Below are 22,149 nucleotides of genomic sequence, written 5' to 3'. Positions count from 1 at the left end.
CTGTCGGCGTCCACCTGCCCTGGAACAAGTGTGGACCCGAAACTGCTCCCCAGCCCCGAAGACTGGCGTCCGTTGTCAACAGGACCCAATTGAGAACCCAGAACGGACGTCCCTTGTTGAGGTGGGTCGTCTTTAACCACCACGCAAGGGACAGGCGAACCTCCGGGGTGAGCACAATCGTCTGGAACTTCAGAGACTGAGGCAGCCCGTTCCACTTGGACAGGATCAGGTGCTGCAGAGGTCTGGAGTGAAACTGGGCGTATTCCACCATGTCGAACACCGACACCATGGAGCCCAGTAACCTCATCGCCGAATGTAAGGACACCCGGCGGCTGTGCAGACAACTGCGCACCCTTGACTGTAAAGCAGAGATCTTTTCCTCCGTCACGAAGATCCTTTGCTGTCCCGAGTCCAATAAGGCTCCAAGATGCAGAATCCTCCGAGACGGGATTAGAGTGGACTTCTGCCAGTTGATTAGCCAGCCGTGCCGTTGCAGCAGTGCAATGGTCAGGTCCAAGTGGTGTAACAGGAGCTCTGGAGATCCTGCCACCAATACCAGGTCGTCCAAGTACGGCAACATGCGGACTCCTTGCAGCCGCAGAGAAGCCGCCATGACCACCATCACCTTGGTGAAAACACGTGGTGCTGTCGCCAGGCCAAAAGGTAACGCCCGAAACTGGAAGTGGTCGCTGCGGATTGCAAACCGAAGGAACTCTTGATGGCGCAAAAGAATAGGGACATGCAGGTAAGCGTCCTGTATGTCCAATGACACCATGTAGTCCCCAGGTTCCAGCGCCAGAATGATGGACCGTAGGGTCTCCATCCGAAACTTCGGGACCCGCAAAGACGTGTTGAGTGCTTTGAGGTTGAGAATCGGACGATATGACCCATTGGGTTTCTGTACCAAAAATAGATTTGAATAGAAACCCTGGCCCCTCTGGGAGAATGGAACAGGCACTATAACTCCAGCCTGGAGCATAGTGTGCAATACCTTCCGCAGCTCCGTAGCCTTGTTCCGGTCTGATGGTAGACCCGTGGTGAAGAATCGAGCCGGGGGTCTGTGCCGGAAGGAGAGGGCGTACCCGTGGGAGACCACCTCCAGAACCCAAGTGTCTGTCGTAGTGAACGACCAACACCGGGAGAACTGCAGCAGGCGGCCTCCCACCCTGGGATCCCCCAAGGGGAGACCCGGACCGTCAGGCCGCTGGCTTGTCATCTGGCTTGGGGGCCGGACGTCTGGTACTCCATGCCTGTTTCCGGGGCTTGACCGATTTCTTAGGGCCAGCCTGTCGAGGAAACGACTGTGGTTTGGGCCTGCCCTGGGCCCTAGATGACCGAAAGGACGATGGTCCAGAACCAGAAGGAGCAGCGGCCGACGGGAGACAAGCGGATTTGGCTGCCGCCAGCGTGGCCACAATCTTATCCAGATCCGGACCGAAGAGAACTTCTCCGGTAAACGGCAACGCTTCCAGACCTTTCTTGGAATCTGCGTCCGCCTTCCAGGATCGCAGCCACAAGGTGCGACGAGCAGCTACCGCTGCTGAAGAAATTCTAGACACCAGAGTACTAATGTCTAGAGCCGCCTCGTTGATGTAGGTGGCCGAATCACGGAGATTGCCAATCAACTCCGCCTGTTCGGCCGGACAGTCGGATTCAAAAGAAGCCTCTAATGAATCCGCCCAGCGCTCCATCGCTCTGGCAACCCAGCAAATGGCCATAGCCGGCCGTGCTGCCCCCCCTGCAAGGGAATAAGCGGACTTCAGGCAGATTTCTACCTTGCGGTCCGTAGCATCCTTAAGGGAGGACATGGATGGCATCGGCAATGTGGCACTACGGACAAGACGGGTCACGTGAGAATCCACCTGTGGAGGGGATTCCCACTTAGCAAAATAATTATCCGCGAACAGATAAGCCACCGCCAGGCGTCTCTGCGGCTGGTATCTTTTGCCAGGTTGTTTCCACGCCTTCTCTAAATGGTCCACCAACTGACCCGAAAGAGGAAAGACTGTGGCATCACCCTTCACATCTTTGAAAAAGGCATACTTAGATTTAGCCGCTGGGGGAACTTCGTCCTCAATCACCAAGGCTGTGCGGACCGCCCGAATAAGTCCAGGAATATATACTTTGGACTTAGCATCAGCGTCCTTAGTATGGAGAGGTTCCTGATCGTAAGGATCCAGAATCTCCCCATCATCAGACGTCCCTTCGTCATCCTCATAAGGAGCGGACAGAGACGCCACCGGCCTTTTATGAGGCCGCATCACAGACTCCCCTTGCAACACATCCGACAAGTGCTGTACAGAACTCGTCAGGGAGTTAACCCACGCTGGCTCCTGAGAACCCGGGAGCGGGGAAATAGGGAGACTGTGGGGTACCACCAATTGTCGTGGGAACCCCTGCATGGGTGACGACACCACAGACTGCTGGGACAAACCCATCGGAGTAAACGCGGGCTGCGGAGCTAACTGGCCCACTAAAGCTGTTAACGCCTGAGCGAAACAAGCCCAGGGCGGCTCCTGTACCGGTGCTGTAACCGTAATAGGCCGCGCCATGGACAAACACTGCCGGCAAAGGCCCTCCGCGCTACCCTCCCCCTCCGCTAACGGTACTTTGCACGTGGTACACTGTAGCCGGAGGGGAAAATCACTTTCAGACATGATGGCACCACGTATGTGACCTCTCTCACCAATTAAGTATTAAATAGGCGAGAGACCACCCTGCAGCACCGCACCGCAAGGGCTTTAGCAGAAAGAACAGGGACAGTAATAAAGCTGACAGTTTTGAGAAGATAAAGTTACAGGCAGCAGCGCTAGCACAGTCACATACAATGCAAAGAAAATCAATTCCTGCACTAACAGCGCTGATCACTCAACTACGCAGACACAGGGCCTGGTAGGACACAGCGCTGCATACACAGACCTGAGCCACAGCGGAGGAGAGGTATGCGGGGGGACCCAGACCACGATGCTTCCTTCCAGACTTCCAGCAGCATTCACCATGCGTTGCAGAGCAGATGGCCGCCGAGGAGCAGAGAGAAGCTGGCCTGGGGGAGGAGCGCTGACACAGGACCAGTCAGCACAGTGCAGAGAGGGCTGTGTGCAGCGGGGGAGGCGCCGGCTGTGAGACAGGGAAGGCGCGCTCCCCTGGCATGCATTTAACCCCTGGGACGCCGCAGCGCTACCGCTCTGCTGCGGTCCGCTGTCCCAGGGGGTAGTGGAAAGCGCAGGTTCAGTACCTGGCTCCACGCTGCAGCCAGTCCCCAGGGAGCCCCCTGCCTGGGGACTTAGGACCATGTGACCAGCGGGGACCCACCGTGGGACCCCGCTGCTTACCTTTGTCCCCCTTGGATCCGGCCATGGTCCGGAACATCTGGGGTCACCGCTAGCTGTGACCCCAGATGCTCACCAGCATCCCCGGATCGGTACCGGCGTTCTGGTACCGGCGGGGGTGTAGGGAAGACAGCATGGACGTCAGGACTGACTGTCCATGCTGTACATCCAGATGTGCAGCCACAGCTGCACTGAAGAAAGCTTCAGGGGCTCTTCTAGCCCCCACTCCGACAGGTGCACCCGACGCCGGCCGGGCACCAAACTAAACTGAGGTGCCTTGGCCCGGGGGCGGGGTATAGGAGGGGGACCTAGTGCATCCTGGGAGGCTGAAAGCTTAACTCTTTGGTGCCCTGCGACTGACATCACACCTATACCCAAGGTATCCTGTGGATACCCTATGGACCCTGAAGTAGAAATACATATACATATATACATATATATATATATATATATATATATATATATACACACACACACACACACACTATGTAGACAACAGTGATTGGACACTGCCAGCAAATAGATGAATGAGATTTTATTGATGTCAATGCTTTGTAGGGCCACCACGTGTGGTGATTACTACAGACACATCTTGGCAAACTGTCCACAAGTTCCTGGACATCAGCAGGTGGTATGTTTTGCCATTCAGCCTTAGGTAAAGTGGCCAACTGTGACACTGAAGGTCGAGTTGGCCTTGAATGCAAACGACGCAATTCGTCCCAGAAGTTCTCAATAGGGTTGAGATCTGGACTCTGAGCTGGCCAATCCATTAGGGTTACATAATTTTCTGTATAACAGTCCAGCATCGCTCTGGAAACATGACAGGTGGCATTGTCGTCTTGATAAAACATTTGTTGTTTCCATAGAACTGCAAGTGCACGGGCCTCCCTACAAAGTGTTCTTGTCGAAACCGCCACATTAGTGGCCATTTGGAACTCGTGTGCAATGGTGTGCATGGTATGCATTTCGCTTGCACAGGGGAGTCCAATCACTTTTGTCTACATAGTGTGTATATACAGTATGTATAGATACACTACATCCATACAATACACAAATCTAGTGCAGTGCTAACTCATTGTAATGATATCTCTGTTTAGTTTTAGGTCTTTGGCAATATACATAAAATTGTAACAATCACCTTCTTTTAGACACTTCACCCACTGGAAGCGAATGTCAGCAGTTGGTGCAAAAATGTACAGTATGCTTGTATCATACACAACCTGTAAATGGAAGGAAGAACAAATATCAGGTTAACATTGTACAACAAGTCATAAATCTGGATTTATTATTTATGTTTGAAAAATGTACACTGATATATTGCAGCCAATATTTGCAGTATGTAAAACAATTAAAACAACTTTATTATCGAATATGTTGCCAAATACGGTTGGAAGAAGACTGCAGGTCACAGCTATTGACCTATGTGTGAGCAGTGGCGTAAGTTCATCCCAGATGCCCGGATGCCCCCGCGTTACAGCCGCTGACACTGTAATGTAGCAAGCAGGTACACCCACAGTTGCACACAGAATATAGGCATGCCATGGAGGAGTGAGACAGAGTTGTGGGTGAGGGGGCGCCGGACGTGTCACACTGACAAAAGAAACTGCTGAGGAGCAGAAACACCAATGAGCAGGGACAGGCTATAGATAGCCAGAGGCGGCAGCTGACAATGAGCTCTCCACTAGTTTATAGTGACTTCTCAGGTGCCAGGAAGAGGTGCCATGTATTGGGCAGCCGTGACGGTACACTCCGCATATATAGTTACAGCTCTAAGTGGGGTGAATATATTGTGAACAATGGAGGGGGTGCCCCTTCAGTGCTTGAGCCCAGCGGCAGGCGCCTCTATTGTCTCTCATAATTCTGCCCCTGTGTTTGAGGTCATTTCCCCACTGCAGTGACATGTCCACATTATGGTGTAAACATTACTTGGCTACACGTGCAGCCAAATTGATCAATGATTCTATTACCTGGCCAACATGCTAAGCATCAATGGGCCTAATTCAGAGATGGATGCACATCACACATCCGCAGCGGGTGTGCAATAATATGCTAATGCTGTGGGAGGCATCTTGTGTAAACAGACGCCTCCTGACGACTTCTCTGATCCGCTGCTGTATCCCTTATTATTTTATGTCATCTGCTATCTAATGTTTTTTAGTATTCACACAAATCCCTGCCATATAAACCAATGCATATGTATAAAATATCTTTCTTAAGATGTTAAGAAATCATATCGCTTTTCCTATAATCATTGGAGGCGATTCAATTAGCCGTGGGTTTTAGCTCCCTGGTTAACTGCCCAGAGCTATTCAATTACTGCCCGCAGTAAGCCTGCGATTAGCCCCAAGGGGGCACTTAACTTGGACTTCTGTTAGCACCCTCCTGAGGTGCAAACAGAAATTTGCATAAACTAGTGCTTCCAGGGCTATTTGCATGCTTACCACAGGCAGTAATTGCATAGGTCTGGGAACTTAACCCAGGAGCCATGAGTTACCAAGAGTAAGCCGCAGGCTTACCGCGGGAAATAATCAAATAACTCCAAGCAAAGCCGGGAGCAAAATTCCCACCGTAACTGAATTCCCCCTATTGAATCATATATTAAATATTACTTCTCAAGAGATAGAAGGAGGAATATGACTATATTATTAAAAAGTCTAATTGAAGAGGATTAGAATATAAAAATACATAGGGGGAGATGTATGAAGGGGCGATAGGGGGGAACATGCACGTTAAGTATTGCAGTTACCGCTTTCCTGTAGTACTGCAGGGAAGCGAGCCTGTCATTATTGGCACTCCTATCTACAAGATAGGGCACTGATGTGCAGCTAAATGTATGAACAGTCATTGGCACTGACCGTTCCGACAGCTGCAATAGCCGCATGCACAGCACTGTCCATGGCTGCGGCGGCTGCTGGGCTTCCAGGATGTTCATGGGAGATCTCACAATGTTTGCAAGATCCCGTGCATGCCCAATGAAGCTGCTGAGAGGTGAGACACAGAGCATCATCACTAGGCTGATGCTCTGGGGCTCTGTCAGGGATTGTTGGAGGGGGAGTTTTCATGGTAATTCTCTCGTTGGTACTGCTTCCTGCTTCGCCTTGGTAAAGAGGAGGAGCAGGAAGAGCTATAGTGTCACGATCCGTCCCACTAAAATACATCTCCCCCATAATGTGGAGAGGGACTAGATGCACTGGCATTGTGATGAAATGGTTAAACATACCTGAAATGGATATTTATTCGGACAAGGGACGGGGTCTGTTCCATTCTTTACCACCTCAACACACTTGACTTTAGTAATGTCCACGGATCCTTTCTTGTTTCTTTTCTGAAAAAATACAGTAAGACAATAAAATTCAGACAGTCTTGAAACTGGCACAAACACAGTAGATTTCCATGGCTGGAAGTGTTAGAAAAATTATGAATAAAAAAAAATAATAGAAAAACTTGATCTATGAAAAGAAATAAAAAGTTAATAATGTTGATCGGTACAACTAACAGGTGTGTTACTCAGATCTATGTTACAAGACCGGCGGTACTGTGTGTCAGCCATGTGTGTCACATGGGGTGGGAAGTGGGAACCACTGTACTAACACAATGTATACATTACACACCTTTAACTTTACTTCTCATTACCTTGTAAGAACTGCTGTCAGTGGATTCACACAAGTTGTGTAAAAGACAATATCGAATCAAATCAATTTATGAAACCAATCTTAAGGGGCCTATCCATTAGACGACTTTTCGAACGATCTGACAAAAACAGGAGGGTTTGGTCGGAACATTCAGAAAGTCGTCTAATGGATAGATGGCAAGGACCAGCGATGCGGGGGTGTGTTATGTATGAGGGTGTGGGGAATCTACATTGGCAATTCTGCCTCTTTGAATTTGATCTCCCACCCAGCCTCCCCTATTGTGTATTGTATCGGCTTTATTTAATGCAAGGAAAGACCGGCAATATTTAAGCGTCCATCTTGCGGCAGTATGAGCGGTGCACACCCCTGGCAGAACCTTGAATTAAGTGTTGTCCGTCCTTTTGCAAACACACCAAACAGCAGAATAAGTTGACCTTCAACAACTAGCTCTATATATATAGGAGGAATTCACTAGGTTTATTGGGCGCCCTAAGTAATGGCGGTGCCACGGATGCCCACATTTCTGTTCGCAGTATCCTGAGGTGGCGAGCAGAATTGTGTAAAAAGTCCAGTTTTTGGGTGGCCAAACGGTACTTTCCGCATTGCGCTCATTAGTTTAGATTGGTTTAGATGCCTTTAGCAGCTAAACCCGATGCTTTTAGGCTCAACGAGCGCAATAATGGGCACCCAAAACAATTGAATTGCTCCAGCAGGCCCCCCTTAATTATCGTCACCCAAAATAATGGGATTTTGGTACCTACCGATAAATCCTTTTCTCTGATTCCACAGGGGACACTGGAGGTGCTTACGCTGGGGTATAGAGGCGTGGATAACTGGAGCCGGCACTTTAAATAATTTAGAAGTGTGAAGCTCCTCCCCCTCTATGCCCCATCAGCCCTCAGTTTAGAAAATGAAGACCGAGAGGAGATGGAGAACAAGCGGAGTAAAAAGGGAGAGAACACACAATAATCAAAACATACAACATATGGAACAAACCGAACAGGCAGGCTAAGAGCGCAGAGGTCGGCGTCCAGTGTCCCCTGTGGAATCAGAGAAAAGGATTTACCGGTAGGTACCAAAATCCCATTTTCTCTTTCATCCACTAGGGGACACTGGAGGTGCTTACGCTGGGGACGTCCCAAAGTTTTCCCCACGGGCGGGAGCGCTCTGCGGGGCCTGCAGAACAAGACGGCCAAAACGGGATGCCGAAACCGCGAACGTATCAAATTTGCAAAACTTGACAAACGTGTGCACAGAAGACCAAGTGGCTGCACGGTACAACTGTGACGTGGAGGCCGGCGTTCGGCACCAACAAAGTCTGCTTAGACGCTGGCCAACCCCTCCGAACCGCATCATAGAGGACAAAAAGTCACTCAGACTTCCGGAGGGAAGCAGTCCTGTCAACATAGATGCGGAGAGCTCTAACCACATCCAAGGTAGAAGAACCACCAGAGTCCTCCACCAAAGAAGCTACCACAATAGGCTGATTAATATGAAAAGCCGACACTACCTTGGGAAGGAAGGCGGCTACCGTCCGGAGTTCCGCCCTATCAGCATGAAACACAAGGTAAGGTGGCTTATAGGACAGAGCACCCAATTCCGAAACTCTACGAGCCGAAGCTAGAGCCAAGAGAAGGACTTAATATCAACCTCTTCCAAAGGTTCAAACATGGAAGACTGAAGAAACAAAAGCACTAAGTTCAAGTCCCAAGGAGCAATCGGAGGTACAAAAGGAGGCCGGACCCGCAAGACCCCCTGAAGAAACGTCTGCACCTCAGGAATGAGGGCCAATTTCCGTTGAAAGAAAATGGAAAGGGCAGAAACCTGCACCTTTAAAGTTCCAAGACGAAGGCCAGAATCCAGACCCGTCTGAAGAAAAAGCAGAAACCTGGACAACCGAAAAGTCCTAAATGGAAGATCCCGACTGGAACACCACGAGATATAAGAACGCCAGATGCGGTGATAATGCGCAGCAGAAACTGGTTTCCTGGCGCGTAGCATGGTGGGAATGACAGAGTCTGGGATTCCTCTGTGTCTTAAGATATCGGTTTCAAGAGCCACCCCGTTAAACGCAGTTGCGCTAGGTTGGGGTGTACTATAGGACCTTGCTGTAGCAGATCCGGTCGCAGAGGAAGGGGCCACAGATCGTCTGACAATAGGGACCGAAGGTCCGCGAACCAACTCCTCCGAGGCCAGTTCGGAGCCACGAGAATGACAGAGGCTGACTCGTGTTTTATCCTTTTTAGCAGTCGAGGAAGTGGAATCGGAGGAAAGAGGTAAACCAAGTCGTAGTTCCTTGGAACTGTCAGAGCGTCTACTGCCACTGCCTGCGGATCTCGAGTTCTTGACACGTATACCGGGAGCTGCCGATTCAATCGTGATGCCATGAGGTCCACCTGAGGAGATCCCCATCGACGTATCAGCGCGTTGAACACGTCTGGATGAAGCATCCATTCCCCGGGGTGGATATCCTGTCGGCTTAGGTAATCTGCCTCCCAGTTGTCCACACCCGGGATGAATACCGCCGACAGGATTACTGACTGGATCTCGGCCCACCTGAGAATCTGAGTTACTTCTCGCATGGCAATGCGACTCCGAGTCCCTCCTTGGCGGTTGATGTACGCGACAGCCATTGCGTTGTCGGACTGAACTCTTACCGGACGAGTTCTTAGAAACTCTGTTGCTTCTATCAGAGCATTGTAGATCGCTCTGAGTTCCAACACATTTATGGGCCACTTTTGTTCTAGAGGGGACCATCGACCCTGTAAATGATAACTGAGGACTACAGCACCCCATCCTCGAAGGCTGGCATCCGTTGTTATGATGATCCAGTCCCACACTCCGAATCTCCGGCCCGCAAGAAGATTGTTGGATTGTGTCCACCAGAGAAGGGCCACTCTGGTAGCTGGGCTCAGACGGATCTGGCAATAGAGGAGCAGATGAGACCCTGACCCCTGTGTTAGTAGGTCCAGCTGAAACACCCTGGAGTGGAACCGCCCGAACTGTATTGCCTCGAAGGCTGCTACCATCTTCCCCAGGAGACGCAGACAAAGAAGGAGGGACACCCTCTTTGGTCTGAGGACCAGCTGAACTAACAACCGGATATCCCGGGCCTTGTCTACTGGAAGGAAGATCCTCTGTGATGCTGTATCTAAGATCATGCCCAGAAACAGGAGCTTCTGGGATGGACTGAGATTTGATTTCTTGAAGTTTAGTATCCAACTGTGTTGGATTAGAGTCTGATATGTCAGTAAGGCATGGCTTGTAAGAAGAGATACCGACTGCGCCTTGAGTAGCAGGTCGTCCAAATAAGGGATTATGTTCACTCCCGATGACAGAAGGAGAGCAATCATGACTGACATGAGTTTGGTGAAGATGCGGGGAGCCGAGGATAACCCGAACGGCAATGCCCGAAACTGATAATGATCCTTCAATATGGCGAAACGCAGAAAGGCTTGGTGTGGTTCCCAAATGGGAACGTGGAGCTAAGCATCCTTGATATCCATGGATAATAGGAACTCTCCCGGTTCCAAGCTCGCAATAACGGACTGCAGAGACTCCATTTTGAACCGATACATCTTCAGATACAGGTTCAATGACTTGAGGTTCAAGATGGGCCTGACCGATCCATCCGGTTTGGGTACTACAAACAGGTTTGAGTAAAACCCCATACCTCATTGATGTTCTGGAACTGGGACTAGCACAGATGATACTACTAAAGACTGGATAGCCTCCTGTAGAACCCTGGCCTTGTCTGCAGGAATTGGCAGACTTGTAGTGAAGAACCGAGGTGGAGGGGGGACCTCGAACTCTATTCGGTACCCCAGGGAAATTAGTCTGCGGATCCACGGCTCTGGAGATGTCTGTTTCCAAACCTGTTGAAATCTTTGCAGGCGGCCTCCCACTGTAGGTGGTCCCAGGTGGGACGGAAGACCGTCATGCCACCTGTTTTTCAGCTGGCTTAGGCTCCTGTCTACATGCAACCGAGTGTGGGCGACCTCTACCTCTGCCGCCTCTTGCTTGGGAGGGAGCACCTCTGGCTCTACCACGAAAGGAATGTGGGCAAGAAAGGAATGAAAGGAAGGTTCAGTGTAAGATCGTCTGGGAGCCGATGCAGTTGACGGGAGGAAGGAAGACTTACCCCAAGTGGCCTGGGATATCCATTTGTCTAATTCCGGGCCAAACAGCATGTCGCCATTGAATGGTAAACCCTCCGCCGCACGCTTGGATTCTGCATCCGCATGCCAGGCGCGCAACCAGAGGGCTCTGCGGCCTGAAATAGCAGAAGCAGATATGCGAGCACTAATCTGACTGATATCTTTTGACGCTTCTCCCAGGAAAACTGCAGACTCGCGGATGTGTTCAGCTAGTAAGCGGAACTCTGCTCTAGAAGTACCCGAGTCCAAACCTGTAATCGACTGGTCAGCCCAGCAAACCACCGCTTTGTTAACCCAAGCAGTAACAAGGGTGGGCCTAAGTTGAGCACCCGCTGCGGTATAAATAGATCTTAGCGTTCTCTCCAATTTACGATCCGAAGGATCTTTTAGTACTGTAGCTCCCGGTACTGGGAGTGCTGTTTTTTTAGAAAGACGGGAGACGGACGCATCTACTGGAGGGGGTGTTTCCCACTTCTCCATCATGGTTGATGGAAAAGGGTAGCTAGAAGGAAACCGCAGCGGAATTTAGAACCGTTTATCCGGTTGCTTCCAGGCCGCTTAGAGCTGTTGTTGAAGTTGCTGTGAGAACGGAAAAACCGCCGAGCTCTTTGGTTGTTCATGAAATAATTCACACTCCTGGGATGCAGGAATCACATCCTCAGGTAAGTTAAGGATTTTTCTGACCGCCAAAATTAGAGATTCCACCCGGGAGAGGTGGACTCTAACTCTAGAGGGGTATCGTCCTGTAATGCTTCCTCCAATTCCCCTTCCTCAGTATGCTCCGTAGCGAGGAATTCCTCGTCAGACTCTTCTGACTGGAGAACAGTCGATAAAGGACGTCGGAGGGAGCGGACACAGCTGTACCCATTACCTGTACCAGGGTGTCAAGAGACTTGGTTAGCCCAGCAACCCAGGGAGGCTGAGACTTGCGTGCCTCAGCTCACTCAGACGTTAAATCCGTCATTACTCCTACCATGTCAGCGGCCCATGTAGGCGCAGGTGAGGCAGTAATAGCCATAGGTGGATCAATTGCTATACAAGCATCACATAACGTGGACCCAGCAGCATGCGGCTTGGATAGTTTGTTGTTACACCTAGAACAAACAAACATCTTTTGAGACGCCTTTGTTCTGTTTGAGATGGATACACACAGTCACCAACACAGAGGGACAGAGTATATACAGAAGTAAAGAAAAACAGAAGGCTGGCTTGGGACACAGAGGAGGAGATACACCCCACTCCCTTCCCACAGATCAGATTCCTTGCACCCCCAGTGTATTATGCACAGCCTCTGCTTAACTTATAGCTGCTATAGCCAGGAATGGGGAACCAAAGAATCCAGCCTTCCGATCTGCTGCACTCTTCCTGTATAAGGGAGAGATGCAGGCATTTAAGAGTTAATAAACGGCAGCCACGCTGTTTTTTTACAGCCGCTTGCCGCGCATAGAAGAGAGAGAGCCCGCGATGATTAGGCTCCGCCCCTTCTTCATGCCCTAAGGGCTCCATTATGGCTACTATGTCCGTCCCCCCCCCCTCCCCTCTGCGCTACCCGCGTGTATCAGCGGGGAGAGGGGAGAAGCAGGGAGCCGCGTGTAGCGCTGTGTATCTCTAACACAGCGCAGGGCAGCGCTGACAGCGGGACCTGCAGCGCTGTCTAACAGCGCTATGCACAGCAACACAGCGCAACATGCTATGTCAGCGCCGGGCAGGGGGGGTAGGAGCCGGGGGATGCTCAGCTTGTTACTCACTGCGTGTCCCCAGAGAGGCTTCTCTCGGCAGGTCAGCAGAGTCTTCTGTTCTTGTGTGAAGACTTGCTGCGGCGGTAAGGAGCTGTCAGGAGCTCTTGTAATGAGCTCCTACCAGGGCGCCAGGTACCCGGACCCCACCTTTTAGATAGGTGGCGAAGGGTACCTATAGGATGTGTAAAAGATGCTTAAAATAAAATAAAAATGAAATAAAATAAATGTATTGCTGGAGCACAGCATAATGTGACCAGCTCCTAGTAGGCACATTTTCTAAACTGAGGGCTGATGGGGCATAGAAGGGGAGGAGCTTCACACTTCTAAATTATTTAAAGTGCTGGCTCCAGTTATCCACGCCTCTATACCCCAGCGTAAGCACCTCCAGTGTCCCCTAGTGGATGAAAGAGAAACACTTGAAACGGTCCCATAGACTATAAATGTTGTAAAAAAATATAAAAATATTTACAAATACAATCAGAAAGTTTTTTTTATGTTGAATGGAAAGCAAAAGCAGAACTCATAGATTTTATCACCGGAACTTGGCACCTATGTTCATCCACAAACCTTTATTGCTCTATATATGCAGCAAGGTGACGGCTCTGGGCCTGATTCAGCAAGGAACGCAGCTGCTGATATGCGATCGGTTGATTGTGACGTACTACGCATGTGTATGCATCGCAATGCGCGAACTACCCACTGCGATCGGGACAGCTCTCGCAGAGGATACGCAGACCCATGGCAGAGTGATAGACAGGAAGTGCTGTTTTTGGGTAGTGATGGCGGGGTGGGGGGTCGGGTGAACGAAGGCGTGCCATGGCATTTCAATGCCGTTGCATGGGCGTGCATAAATTAGCCACTGCGATACCAGATGCCGACTGAGGCTCCATAGCGAGCACTGAAGTAAGCAATTACTGAGTAAGGTCTGGGCTTCATTAACTGTCCGATGCTACTCAATGTTACCGATTGTTTCTCTATGTTGGTCAAGTATATGGATGTAAGTAAGGGGAAGTGGGCGTCCTTATGTCAGGCTGTGATCGCAGTGCAAATACAAACATTTACAAGTCACCGCTGATTTTAGCAACTGCGTTGTGTGCTTTTAAGCAGAATAGCGATCCATAGTGAATCAGGCCCTCTGGGTACTGCACACAATCCTGACCCACCATAAACTTCACGGGGTCTATTTACTAAGAATAATATCTGGCCTAGATTAAATACGCTGAGCATTGCTGGGACACGTGACAGTTTTTCCCAATCAAACACACAAATTTACTAAGAATCATGTTTTCCGATGGTCTATGGAATCATGTTTGATCGTGTGTGAGTTCAGTCTTATTTGGCTGAAATTAACAGACCTGCCTGTGAGCAGCATGATGTGCCGAAGCACTGCACAGATCAGTGTGATCTATGCAGGCTTCTGTGTGCTATATGTGTAATAAAGTGTACTAGGGAGCAGCCTAATATAGTGAGAGTATTCCAGACTATATAGGAATAGGGCTATACTAGGAAAAGCATTGCTCAGGCACAAATGGGAGATGGCTACTATGGGTGCAGACTTTGGGTAGCAGTTATGGGAAACCCAGTCAATTTCAAGGGACGCATGTGTGGCCTCCAAAATTAAAAGACACCAAAATTACCAAAGCACTCCCACATTACTCATCACATGGCCCTTACTTGCTCAAATATTACATCACATGCCAATCAGACATCCCACTTTCTTCAATGTCCCCACCCATGTGCCTTCTGACCCCCACAAGCAATCTGATCCCTCATCTATTCCAAAAAGTCCCGTACATGCCAATCATACCTTCCCACATACCACTAAGATCTCGCCATGTGCCCACTGACCTCTACACATGCCCCATATATCCACATGTCTTTCATCCAATAGGTCTAAAAATAATTTGGCACGAAATATACTTCACTTTCTCCTGCTCTGATTGCTTGAGATGTGTGACCTCTCTGATTGTACAGAGGAGGACATGTGACATTAAATCTGATTGGTCCAATTAAGGGCCGTATTCAATTTGAGCCGAGCCACGTTAACTTAACGCGGCCCGGACTTAACGCTGCCTTCGCCTGTATTCCAGGCGTTAAAGTATCGCATGCGTGCCCGCGCATCCCCGCATTCAGTTTGAAACTAGGCGAAAACAGGACCCGGCAATACTTGGATCGGCGGTAAAAACGGGAATTTTCGGGAAATAATCCCAGGACCCCCCTAAAGATGTCCAGACATTGGGGATCACTATGGGTACCCCCGTTTTTGGCTGCAAAAGAAAGTCAGGTTTTAAAATAGCTGCGGCAGGTGTTTTTATTCCCGACTTTGAAGAAGTGATGCAGAAGAGCATTTAGCTTATTTTTTTCATTTTAAAAATGATCCCATCAAATTTGGGGTATATGGAAATGGGTACTAGCATATTTTTAAGCCCCAAAACGCATTTTTTTTAAATTCTGCAAAAATGCACCTGCCACGGCTATTTTAAACCCAGACTTCCTTCAGTAGTTAAAAATGGGGGTACCCATAGTGATCCCCCATGTCTACTCATCTTTAGGGGGGTCCCTAGAATACTTTCCGAAAATTCCAGTTTTTTTAACCTCTAGAAAAAAGTAGTAAAAATGTAAAAAAAAAATTACATAAGGTCCCCCCCCCAAAAGCCAAACCAGCCCCAGGCTTGCCAGCCAGTGGTGGTTTCTAAAAATACGGGGAACAAAATGTGCAGGGTTCCACCGTATTTTAGAAACCAACACCAGGCTGCAGGGACTAGTGCTGGTTTTAAATATAGGGGGCAAAAAAGACCAGCACCAGACCCAACCGACCGGGGTGTAATGCCACAGCCTGGAGACCCAATCACCGGGGCTCCAGGTCCAAAGCATTAGCACCCCAAGTCGGTCAGCGCAAGCCGGTGATCTCGGGGGAGTCGGGGACCCCCTAAAGAAGGGTCCCCCCCTCCCGTGCACCCCAGGCTTACGCTGAAGCCTGGAGCGGTGGGTATGGGGGTAATGGGAGGGGGGGCAAATAATGTAAGACTATTGTACTTTACAGTGGAACTACAAGTACCAGCATGCCTGCCATTTTGCACTTGTGGAATTGAATACGGCCCTAAGTATTATTCTCTGCTTTATAACTAAGCAGTGAGCAGGTCACAATGGGGGAACGGTGCTGGGGGTTAAAAGTGAAGGCTGGGAGCCAACTGTTTCTCATCACTGAACTAGAGAGACAAGTGGAAGGATGTACAGGCATTATGGATTTTAACAGAACCAGAAATATAACAAGCCCTGGTCTAAAAAGGCACAAATGTACTTCTTGCAAAGGATTAGTCTGATATGATTAGTTTATAAGTTGCATTTCAAATAGACTGAAGTGTTGCCAGCTTAGTTGTAACAAGCTGATTACTAAAACAAAGATATAGGGCCTGATTCAGCGGTGGACGCAGTGGTGATGTCGGACGCAAACGGACGATGTGTATTCAGTCTGCGCATGTGTACGTGTCGCACTGCGCATGTGCCCAGATGGTTACCGCTCAAAGACGCAGATGGAAATTGCACACAGAGAGATGTGCCTAACCCTAACCTCCCCCGTTTAGTGCCTAAACCTAACCCCCCCCCCCCACAGCCTAAACCTAACCCTCCTGAGGGGGTGCCTAGCCCTAACCCCCCCTCCCCTGCCCTAGCCCTCCCAGGGGGTGCCTAACCCTAAATCCCCCCCAGGGGTCCCTAAACCTAACCCTCCTCCCCCCGCGGCTAGACGCTAAGACACCCGGCTTACCTTCGTTCCGTATGCCGGGATTCCGTAGTGGGGCTCAGGATTTCGACGCCTATCTTTAGTCCCATGTTGGTATGTAAGTGTCGGGATATCGGTGGGCGAGATAGCGTCCGCCGGTATCCTGATTGCATCCCATAATAATATGATACAATACAAGGATAATTATATAATGTACACTAGAGCTATATAAAACAAGACATGAATGGAAGAAGGAGGAACTTATTTAGTTGCTGGACAGATAAAAACAAATATGAACAACATTATGTATCAATATTTTATGCAACTCCGTAAGCAAAAGACAGGGTGAAAGTGACTTCCTCTTGCAGTATCTTACATAGACTTATTTCCTGAGTTGGGATATTTTATTAATGTTTATCATTACATTCTCAGGAGGACAGACATATGGAGCTAAAATGAAGAAGGAAAAATCAGCATTGTATGGAGTTCAGCACCATGACATAATTCTATGACACTCTCAGTGGGCTGCATTGTTCAGTATGCCTACAAATACATATACAACAATTATGAACATAGTATTAAATAGAAATTAGTCAAAACTAATACATTTATGGAGCTATTATTGATTTCTAAGGAGGTTCCTATCATAATGTATGTCTCTGCCACGTGGTAGTAATTAGGGCAGCCTGCAAATCTTTTTTGTACTTTAATTAATTAAATCAATAAAGTACAAATTAATACTAAAAACAAAAAAAAATTCCCTTTGTTTTACATGAAACATGTTTACAAAGACAATGAGCTCCTGTAATATATGCAGTTTATATTTCCACCCCTTATTACTTATCAGCTACAGAACAACCATCTGAATGACAATGGGTCATGCAGGTAATGAAGGAGACACACCTGTCCGGTACTTTGCACTTACTGTAGTATAGTACAAGCACATTCTGAGGATAATGACTGGTCAACTATACGTGTATGAGCGCCACACAGAGGCAACTCTGCTTACACCATGTGCAAATGTACACTATTTTCCTGAACATCACTTTTGAGTAATGTAAGCTCATTTTACTTCCATCTCTGCATTATCTGCTTAGTTTGTGTAGTGTAGTAGTGTATTGTTAGATCAGCATGTAAAGCATGAAGCAAGCCATGGCTCCCAAGTGCTCGTAAACTTAGCTGTCCTTTGTGATGTCCCCGGATAGAGGGAATTCCGGGTTTAACACTCAGTAGTCCCTCTGGCGTCCTTCTGCGCAGCTGCGGAGGGAACTAGAAGGGATCTGATTGGATCCTTCTCAGGGGAGGCTTCCTGATAAGAAGCCCATAGGCTTTTATTGGGTAATGCCATCTGAATACATAGTACAACTGAGAAATTCGGATAAAACCCTCAAAAACTGCATTTTCTGATGTTTTACAGCATTTTTCACATTAGTACATCCCGCCCTATATGTATTAGAGTAGAGTGAAGGTGATTTGGCACTTACAGTACCTGCACACAGAATATGCCAAATGACTGTGTGAGAATATTTTGGAACTCCCAGTATCACACCAGGAAGTAGCAAGATGGTGGGAGATAAAACAAGCTGTCCTGTATCTGAATTAAAAGGTATATATCCTTCCATAGTTATGCTGCCTCAAGGAAATTCCACCAGCTGTGGGACTGGAGTGTCCTACATACTGCAGTGATTGGACTGGTCAGGGAAGATAGCATGGAGTCTCATCGGGACCATGGGCCTCATTCAGAGACGAATGCTCTGAAAGAGCGCTCGCTCTGAATCAGGGCGTTTTTGTTTTTTTTTGGAGCGGCTTCATGGCCGCTCGCATAGCTGTGGGTAACCACCCACAGCTATTACGAGCGGCCAGGATGATGGTCGCGAAGGTCAAGACCATCGCTACCATCGGGCTTGCGACGAGACCCTTGTGGTAGGGTCTCGTGGCCGCAAGCCCCAGAAAGCTTCTGGCTCTAATAGAGCCGGAAGCTCTCCCACTGACATCACTGGTGATGTCAGTGGGGCCGCCCACAAATGGCAGGCGTTCGCATGGAAATGCCTCCATTTGTGAAGCCACCCCTCCGCCACGCCTACAAAATGGGGTGAGCTGTCGATCAACATCGGCAGCCACCCCTTTTGTAGTGAGCCACGGAGTGAGTGCTGTTTGCGCTCGCTCCGGGTCTCGCGCACGCCACACGTGCGCACTGGGCCACCATCAACCCGCTTGCGAGCGCTATGTGCTTGCGAGCGGGTCTGAATCAGGCCCCATGCACAAACTATAGACGATTTTGTAAGAATTATTTTTTTATTTTAATCCACGTGGAAGTCCCAGAGACCTTCTCTCTTATAAAAGGTCCACTGTCACTCTTCCCATGCTCTCCCATCTTTTTTAAATGGATCTACAGGAGACTGACTAAAATGTGGTTAAAATCTGATATATCGTCTACATTAATCTCCTTGTGGATGATCTGTCCAGACATAAAGAGGCTGATGGTGAGCTGTACACATATGCATACAAAACAAAGCACTAGCAAAGCACCTGTGTACTGAGGTGTGGGCACCTGGAGATGCATCCCGCTCTGCACCAGTACACACCTGGAGATGCATCCCGCTCTACACCAGTACACACCTGGAGATGCATCCCGCTCTTCACCAGTAAACACCTGGAGATGCATCCCGCTCTGCACCAGTACACACCTGGAGATGCATCCCGCTCTACACCAGTACACACCTGGAGATGCATCCTGCTCTGCACCAGTACACACCTGGAGATGCATCCTGCTCTGCACCAGTACACACCTGGAGATGCATCCCGCTCTGCACTAGTACACACCTGGAGATGCATCCCGCTCTGCACCAGTACACACCTGGAGATGCATCCCACTCTGCACCAGTACACACCTGGAGATGCATCCCGTTCTGCACCAGTACACACCTGGAGATGCATCCCGCTCTGCACCAGTACACACCTGGAGATGCATCCCGCTCTGCACCAGTACACAGATACACTTACACACAACTAGGTCATAAGCACAAGAAAAGTTCTTTTAACATTTGTTTTGAAGGTGAAAAATGCAAATACTGCAATACAGCAGGCATAATCTTGGTTTTAGTGTACAAATGAAACTTCTAAAAAACACCCACAGAATCATATAATATAGGTAAGATCTATAAAGATTACTCTACCGGGGAATCTGCTATCAGCCAAACCAAAGCAGTTACCTAGTACCTAATGTCTATTTACATCGGCCCTGGGCACCCTTAAATGATCTGGCTACAAAGAGATGTTTCTGCCCCTCTGTGTGGGTCTGCCTTAATCTGCAGTATGGTCGAACAGTGGTGCCACCCCATAGAGGGTGCAGTTCTCCAAACCATTCCGATTTCATCAGGACAGTCCCGTTTTTCGGGTAGTATCCCACCCGCGGGCCGAAGTGTCCCACGGGTGGTCGGGAGATTGTGGGCACGCACCACCGCTGCTCTGCTTTGCTAAACAGAGAGCAGTGGTGCCAGTGATGCTGAATGGATGCCTCGCGGTGGCTGGGGACAACTCAGCTGCTGACGGAGTACTGAGCTCGCCCCCAGAATGGCGTAAGGAGGTGTGCCATAAAGGCACGCCAATATAAGGCATCATATAGGGGCGTGGGCTATGGAAATTAGGTCATGTCTCCTTTTCGGTCGCACGCTGGGGGGCTGGGGTGCCAAAAAATAATGGAACAGGGCACTACTCCACCTGGAGCCGGCTCTGCCCCTTCCTGACTTTCCAAACAAAGGAGGCGCAAGTGTCAGATCTGCCCAAGGATGTAGGCATGTGCATTGGAAATCTGGATATTTTATACTAAGTGAACAAGCATACGCCCAACTCAGCATGAGCCCCAATAACTCTAGGAGAGAACTGCGGGCTACTAAATTATAATTTGCAGCTGGCAGCTTGGTTTAGACTTTCACCCCATTTCCACTCATCCCATAACTACACAGAACATGTTAGCAAAATATTTATGGTTATAAGATTAATTTTGGTAAGACTGAGCTTTTGCGGGTGACAAATCATGCAGAGTATCTGATGTTTCCATACTGTCATACTGATTATGGAACACATCACCTAAGTATTGTCATTACCTGCATTGCGAATGTTACACTTCACCCTATTTGTTCTCTGTAGTGATACAGTGACGCTTCTCACAATATGGTCCTTCTTACCTATGCATATTATCAACCCATTTATAAGTAGCAGGTAGTTTACATGTAATAATGCAGCCAATACATTCTATTACTATATCATATATCATAACATAGGGCCTGACTCAGCAAGGAATGCAGTTGCTAATATGCACGCAATCGGCTGATTATTGCGTTCTGCACATGCGTATGCATCGCAGGGCGCGAGCACGAACTAGCCATTACGATCGGGATTGCGATCGCAGTGGCTACACAGAGTGATTGACAGGAAGTGCCGTTTGTGGGTGGTGACGGGGGGTGGTGGTCGGCCAAACACAGGCATGCCAGTGCGTCTGAACGCCGTTGCAGGGGAATGCATAAATTATCTACCGCGATGTCCTACGCAGCCTGAGGCCTCATAGCGTGTGTGGAAGTTAGCAATTTCTGAGTAAGGTCAGACCTTGTGCAAGTGTGCGTGAGGCTGCGATGGTACCGATGTTTTCGCAGTTTTGCTAAACATTACGGAAGTGTGTAAGGTAAAGTGGGCGTCCTTATATAGTACAGCAGCGGCATTGCGATGGCAATGGATTAGCATACTATCGCAGCTGAACTGCGTGCGGAATCGCTATTACATTCGCAGTTACATTCCGTAGTGAATCCGGTCCATAGTCCTATACCATAGGTATATTGGTACACAGACAAGAAATAAAGTATGCTCATGGGATGTTCTGGAAGTATAAAAGGAAGTATTGTGAAATATTACTCTCAGGCTAAACTAAATATTTATTAGAAACTTTATGTAAGAGGAAACTATGCAGAAATGTAGAAGTGACAAGTAATATTTTATACGGACATATGTTAGTTACATAACCACAGCCTTTGCTGTCTCAAGGCTGCCATGGTGGGGGTTACTGTGCTGAGTTAACATCTATGGTGGCTCAGTTCATCATTCCCTCTGGTGGCATATGATGGGTCTATATGGAAGTATTGTTATTATATATGATGAAACTCTGATGCTATGTGTGGATATATGATGGTGTATGATGGCATTTGGGTCTGTGGTGGCATGATAGGGCTATATGAATGAAGTAGCTGTGTGTGATGGGTATATATGGTAACATGGTCATGGAAGTTATTAACACCTTTGCAGAACTGGAAAACATTTGCCTACATTCATCTCTATTTACATTAGACATAGATACGTAGTGTGTGTTCAGATTTGTTAAGGCGTGAATAGTGGGCCTGATTCAGCAAGGAACACAGCTGCTTATACGCACACAATCGCAAGCGTGCGCAAGCCAGATGCAGTAGAGGGCATGCAGACCCATGGCAGAATGATTGACAGGAAGAGCAGTTTGTGGGTGGTGCAGTGCGTTTCAACGCTGTTGCAGGAGTGTGCATAAATTATCCACTGCGATTCTAGATG

At 48.7% G+C, this 22,149-nt stretch overlaps 1 protein-coding gene across 3 annotated transcripts in view; it reads right to left on the bottom strand.

Annotated features, from left to right (window-relative positions):
* TEC (tec protein tyrosine kinase) overlaps positions 1–22,149 on the bottom strand; it is a 162,267-nt gene that overhangs the window by 53,457 nt on the left and 86,661 nt on the right. For all 3 annotated transcript variants that reach the window (XM_088475251.1, XM_088475252.1, XM_088475249.1), the window contains 2 exons: positions 6,550–6,654; positions 4,468–4,549 (listed from right to left, as the gene is read on the bottom strand). In XM_088475251.1, coding sequence (XP_088331377.1) covers positions 4,468–4,549; positions 6,550–6,654 — 187 coding nt within the window. The remainder of the gene's footprint in view (positions 1–4,467; positions 4,550–6,549; positions 6,655–22,149) is intronic.

This window comes from Taudactylus pleione, unplaced genomic scaffold, assembly GCF_031769625.1.
Source record: "Taudactylus pleione unplaced genomic scaffold, aTauple2 ptg000169l, whole genome shotgun sequence".
In the NCBI taxonomy this organism is placed as follows: Eukaryota; Metazoa; Chordata; class Amphibia; order Anura; family Myobatrachidae; genus Taudactylus; species Taudactylus pleione.
This window is presented reverse-complemented; position numbering and strand designations above follow the sequence as displayed.